Below are 6095 nucleotides of genomic sequence, written 5' to 3' on the forward strand. Positions count from 1 at the left end.
CTCGGTAACGGGCAAATAAAGGCAGCGTTATTCTTTCCAGGGCGCTTACCCGTTCTATTGTCTTCATAACCCCCCCTCCTGGAAACACCTCTTGTTGCCGTTTTACAAAAAATGAGAAAAACCGACTGAAAGGTTTGGGCCGTGGGAGGGGACACGTCCGTAGGTAACTGGCCCTGTGACCTTGAGCAAGTCGCTTGCCCAGCGGGAGTTGATGCTGAGGTTTCTTTCCGTTCGAATACTCAGCCCAGTTCAAGGTCACGAGTGCTCAGCGGCCGCTAGAACTGGGTCCCGAAACTTCAGCGCGTGATTCCCTACAGCCCTGGTTCCAAGGGGAGTAAGGGAGAGGTTCGAAGCGCGCGCCCCGCCTCTTGGGCAGAGACCGGGACCCGGCAGGAGAGACCTTGGCGCCCGAGTTCCCGGCCGAGCTGAACTACGGTGTCCGGGAAGGGCTGCTTCGCTTCTCGCGAAAGCTTCCCTCCGCCAATCACCACTTGAGGCCAGCCCTGTCCATCGCCGGAAGGAGTCGTTGCCCCGAGCAACTGCAACTTCCGGCTTTCGGAGTTTGGTGGCGGTAAAGGACATGAGTAAAGGCCGGGCGGAAGCCGTGGCGGGAGGTAACGGCCGTGGGCGCCGGGAGACCTCGGAGGAGGGCGGGCAGGGGTCGGCTGAGGGAGCCTCTCCCTGCCTCGTCTCTCTCCGTAGCCTCCGGGATCCTGCTGAGGTACCTAGAGGAGCAGAACCGGCCCTACAGCGCCCAGGACGTGTTCGGGAACCTGCAGCGGGAACACGGACTGGGCAAGGCGGTGAGGACCCTCTCCTGGGATTCCTCCCCTGGGACCCCTCGAATCAGCCTGGGTTCCTCCCCTCCCGAGGCTGCCATTCTAGGCTTGGGCTTCCTAAGGCTCTTCGGGCGCTTTCCGCATCATTGGTGACATTCCCCAGCCCTGGCCCGTAGTCACTCCCCCGACTTCTCCGCCCCCTCCCCTCTGCCAGGCGGTGGTGAAGGCGCTGGACCAGCTGGCCCAACAAGGCAAGATCAAAGAGAAGATGTACGGCAAGCAGAAGATATACTTTGCTGACCAGGTGAGGGAAACGCGCAGATGAGCACGTGTGTGAGAGTCCGCCATTAGGTGAATCAGTCCCTGGTATGAACTCTCTTTGGGAAAATTGAAGCATTCTGTGACATTCACCAGTCTTAGGCCATTAAAAGGGTCCCAGCCAGCCTTTATGTCAAAGTGTGGACTCTCTTTGCTGTCATCCAAACTTCACGAGATTTCCAGACTTGAAATATGATAGAGGACAGAAGATCCTGAGTTGTTGCTATCGAGGTCCATTTATCCTTGGAAGTTCTTATTCCCAATCATCTAGATGAGAACCACCGTCTGCCAAATTATATTTTCCTTCTGTCTCCATCCCCTTCCGTAAACACATGTGACATTAACTTTGTATCTCCAGCCCAGACCCCCCCAACCTGGATGCCTTTCAAGCCGTTCAGAATCAATATTGCCAAAGTAGAATGCCTCATCTCTCCCCTAAACTGGTTTCTCTTGTATTCTTCTCCCTTAATGGAATCTCTCTTCACCCAGGCCAGAGACTGGGGAGTCATTCTTTTTTTTTAAAATTTGTTTATTTTGGCTGCATTGGGTCTTAGTTGCGGTGGGGGGCTTAATTGCCCCTCGCCCCCCCGCACGAGGGATCTTAGTTCCCCGACCAGGGATCGAACCCCCATCCCCTGCATTGCAAGGCGGATTACCACTGGACCACCAGGGAAGTCCCTGGAGTCATTCATTCATTCGTTTATTTATTTCTGCATTGGGTCTTCGTTGCTGCGTGCTGCGTGCGGGCTTTCTCTAGTTGCGGCGAGTGGGGGCTACTCTTCATCGCGGTGTGTGGGCTTCTCATTGCGGTGGCTTCTCTTGTTGTGGAGCACGGGCTCTAGGCACGCGGGCTTCAGTAGTTGCAGCACGTAGGCTCAGTAGTTGTGGCTCACGGGCTCTAGAGCGCAGGCTCAATAGTTGTGGCGCACGGGCTTAGTTGCTCTGTGGCATGTGGGATCTTCCTGGACCAGGGATCAAACCTGTGTCCCTTGCATTGTTAGGCAGATTCTTAACCACTGCGCCACCAGGGAAGTCCCAGGGAATCATTCTTAACTTCCCTTATTTCACATGCCTAGTCAGCCATCAAGTCCAGTTGTTTTCCTCTTCTTGAATCCATCCTCTCCTTCTCCAGCTGCCACCACTGCTCTAGTTCAGGTGCTCCTCATCTATTGCAATATCCTCCTAACTCTTGGCCTCCTTAAACATATCTTAAACATTGCAGCCAGAATAATCTATGTACATACAAATCTAGTCATGCCATTTCCCTACTGAAAACTCTAGTGCTCCCTAGAACAGATAAAAGGCACTTGGAGACCTGGCCCCAGCCTGCCTCTAGCCTCTCCTGTCCCTGTTATTTCTCCATCCATCAATACTAGACCATTTAGATGGTCTAGTTTTACTCCCGTGGCCTTTGCTCATTTTCCTTCCTCTGCTCAGAGTTTTTGAGTCCCTTCTTTCTCTTCGCCCAGCTAACTCTTACTCATCCCTTAGGATTTCACGCAGGCATCACCTCCAGAAACCTTCCCTGAATGCTATGAGCTAACTGCCTTCTTCGGGCACTTACCTCTTTTGAGGCATACTCTATTGTAATTGACTTATCACTTGTCTCCCTCACAAAACTGAAGCTGTTCTGGGGCAGACCCCATTTCTCATCTTCCTTTACTCAGTAACCCCACAGGATTTAACATCCAGCGTCAAGGCTAATTATCCTAAAATAGGTTTCATTATATTACTGCTCTATTGAAGATCCCTTAAAGAAGTTGGCAGATTTTTTTTTTTTTCTGCAAAGGGCCAGACAGTTAATATTTTTATGCTTTGCAGGTCAGATGGTCTCTTGTCCCAGTTACACAACTGTCAGTAGTACTCAAGTCTGCCACTGTAGAGCAAAACCAGCCATGGACAATATGTGAGCAAGTGGATGTGGCTATGTTTCAAAAATTTTTTTTCAAAAACATGCATCTGGCAGGCTGTAGTTTGCTGCCTCCTGCCCTAATGGTTTACCTCACCTGAATGTAGAGTCCAAACTGCCCGGGCTGGTATTCCCATCCTTTCCATTATGCTTCCCATCACCACTGACAAGACCCCACTGAGCCCCAGCACAGGCCTTTTCTAGCTGTGGTCTCATGGGAGGGGTTCCTCAGACTTCACTGGTATCCTTTATCTAAATACCTCCCACCATGCCTCTTCACCTGTCCAGATTTCTTCCTATTGTGGAAGCCCATAATTAGGTATCATCACCTCGAGACGAATGTTCCTTTACTCCTTCAGCCCAGTGAGTGGTTTTGCCAGTAACCTGAAAGATATTCCTGTCCTATTATTCAGTATCCTGCACCTTGAAACCCCTTGAGGACAAGTATCAGGTTTCAACTTGTTCTTTTACAGCTTTTTGAGTGGACTGGTACTAAAGTGAATGCTCAAAAGTACCCTCTCACTATCTTCCCAGGCCCTCTGGAGGGTTGAAGAGTCCCAGATTCTCGAGTGTGTATGAATGTTGCCCTCCCAAATGTGGGTTCCCTTCTTGTTTCTCCCATCAGCCTGCTTCTATTCTTCCTTTTGTCTCTGGCAGGAACAATTTGACATGGTTAGTGATGCTGACCTCCAAGCCCTGGATGCCAAAATCGTGGCCCTCACTGCTAAGGTGCAGAGCTTGCAGCAGAGCTGCCGCCACATGGAGGCTGGTAGGACTGGGCAACCCCCAGAAGGTACCCCTAGTGTCAGGGTCAGTCTGAGGTCAGGAATTACCAAGTGAAGCGTCTGTTGACTGCAGTGTTGTCTTCTTGCAGCAAAGATCCCTTTGCTGGGCTGCCATAGGCATTACCTTAAAATCAGTGTCTAACAACTAACGGCTCTTGAAGACAAATGGGCAAGACAGGTATTTGCCTTCCCTACTGTATCAGTATACAGTTCCCACACTTCCCTTTACTCTGCTTCTTTAACTGACTACAGCTAACAGTCTACTCAAACTCATTCCCCTCAACTATGTGTAGATGGGGAAGGAAAGAAAACTAGAATAAACTGACAATTCTGTAAGCCTTAATCTCTTAAGGATTTCCAGAATACGGGACCCATTCTGGACCCTGTGTGTAGAGCCCAGAGCAAGGTGGAGGCCTGGTCTCCTACCTCAGGGTAGCCAGTGACCTCTCCGGGGGATGTGGTTTTAGAGCTGAAGGAGTTAACTAGTGCCCTGACCACACCTGAGATGCAGAAAGAGATCCAGGAGTTAAAGAAGGAATGCGCTGGCTACACAGAGAGGACTGAAGACCATCAAAGCGGCCACCAACCACGTGACTCCAGAAGAGAAAGAGCAGGTGGGTGGGGAGGGAGTGGGGAGCAGGGAGGGCTGCCTGTGCAGGTTCAAAGTGAGGAGGGTTGACCCCAGCGGCTGCTGCGGGGCTGAGGGGGTCAGAGGAACCTGTTTCCCTGTCTAGGTGTACAGAGAGAGGCAGAGGTACTGCAAGGAGTGGAGGAAGCGCAAGAGGATGGTAAGTGCGGGGGAACTCTAGGCAGGCCCTGGACGACGGCAGCCACCGGGGAAACAGCTGCCCCGTATCATGGACCCGTCACGCATGCCGAGTACTGCCCATCTGAAAGGGGGCGGTTTTGTTTCTTGTCAGGCAACAGAGCTGTCTGATGCAATCCTTGAAGGATACCCCAAGAGCAAGAAGCAGTTTTTTGTAAGTGGCGTTCTCCCTTCCTTGCTCCCCTGGGGCTTGAGTCCAGGGAGGTCTCATTCATTTGTCTCGCTGCCCCCCCAGGAGGAAGTTGGGATAGAGACAGATGAAGATTACAACCTCAAGCTCCCAGATCCCTGAGGCCCTCTGGCAGGCCTGGGAACGGAGATGTCCTGGCCTGGCTGCCTTGTTTAGGTCAGCTTTGTTGTTGTTCCTGCTGCTGGCCACTTCTGAGCACACACCAAAGTGCTGGGTGGAGCACTGGTGGCCCGGGGAGGATGGTTTCACTCATTTCATCATCCACATTTTGACTGCCTGAACTTAACAGTTAGATGGGGAACAATGCAAAAGGAAAGCATTTGGCAATATTTATTGTAATATAATTTGATATAAAAATATTTAATTTCCTCTGGATAATCAAACCTCCCAGATATCAAACCTGAGGAAGGCAAAAGAGAGCTTCGGGGACAAGGGCAGAGAGAGGCTACTATACACAGCATTCAAGGAGCCCAGGGCCTCACCCAGGACTCTCCTGGGCTCTACACTCCAGAGACCTTTAGAAAATCTTCTCTACCCACCTTCACCCCACCCCAAGTCCTGGGAGAAATGCAGGCAGCCCTGAGATGGTAGAGACCCAGATACACTTGACAGAAAGCCTGGGAGTGGTCTTGAGGCCAATTTTCCAAAATTGTAACTTTAGCAAAATTGCATTGTTGGTGTTTAGAAAAATTAAAAAATTTAATACGTAGTGTTGTGTCACATTTGACTTTGCTGTGCAGTGCTACTGCCTGTGGGGACACAAGAGGGCAGGAGTGGGTGAGGAGGTTGCTTCCCTCTACCACCCAGAGTAGAGGGCAAGGGCAGGAACCTGGCAGCCCTGCCCTGAGCTGGCCAGAGAAAGCTCTGGCCTCACCTCGGGCTGACCAGGCAGCCCTAGCCTAGGCATGAGGCCACCTTTCACCCTTCAAGGCTGTGAGAGTATTTTCTCTTACTCCTTTCTTCCCATCCAACTACTGCCAAAATGGCCAAACTTGGGCTAAATGTTGCCAGAGAGACCAAAACAGGCAAACAGTAGTTACCAAATATGAGCAGAAATCTGAGGCTTAGAAAAAGGGAGAGGCCAGGAGCTTTTTAGGGTTCCCAGAGCAGACCCCATCCCGAGGACTTCTATGGGGAGGGGGAAAGACTAGGTAGGTTTGAGATCTATGGTCAGTATAATAAATTAATCAAAGCTTTCATAATAACCCTCCCCCCTCCCCAGCCCCATTGAAGATGGGGCCGAGGGGGAGGGGGGAGCTGGGGAGCCAAACACTGAGGAGAAAGCAGC

The 6095-nt window shown here is 51.3% G+C and overlaps 1 protein-coding gene across 1 annotated transcript; it reads left to right on the forward strand.

Moving 5' to 3' along the window:
* The first annotated feature begins 516 nt into the window (after positions 1–516).
* Positions 517–6089, forward strand: PSMC3IP (PSMC3 interacting protein). The gene is given in 9 exon segments (XM_007177692.2): positions 517–614; positions 703–803; positions 994–1083; positions 3664–3775; positions 4259–4350; positions 4352–4405; positions 4526–4579; positions 4712–4771; positions 4853–6089. Coding segments are annotated over 9 exon segments (654 nt in total). The 5' UTR covers positions 517–580; the 3' UTR covers positions 4910–6089.
* Positions 6090–6095: the final 6 nt, after the last annotated feature.

This window comes from Balaenoptera acutorostrata, chromosome 20 (genome assembly GCF_949987535.1).
Source record: "Balaenoptera acutorostrata chromosome 20, mBalAcu1.1, whole genome shotgun sequence".
NCBI lineage: Eukaryota > Metazoa > Chordata > Mammalia > Artiodactyla > Balaenopteridae > Balaenoptera > Balaenoptera acutorostrata.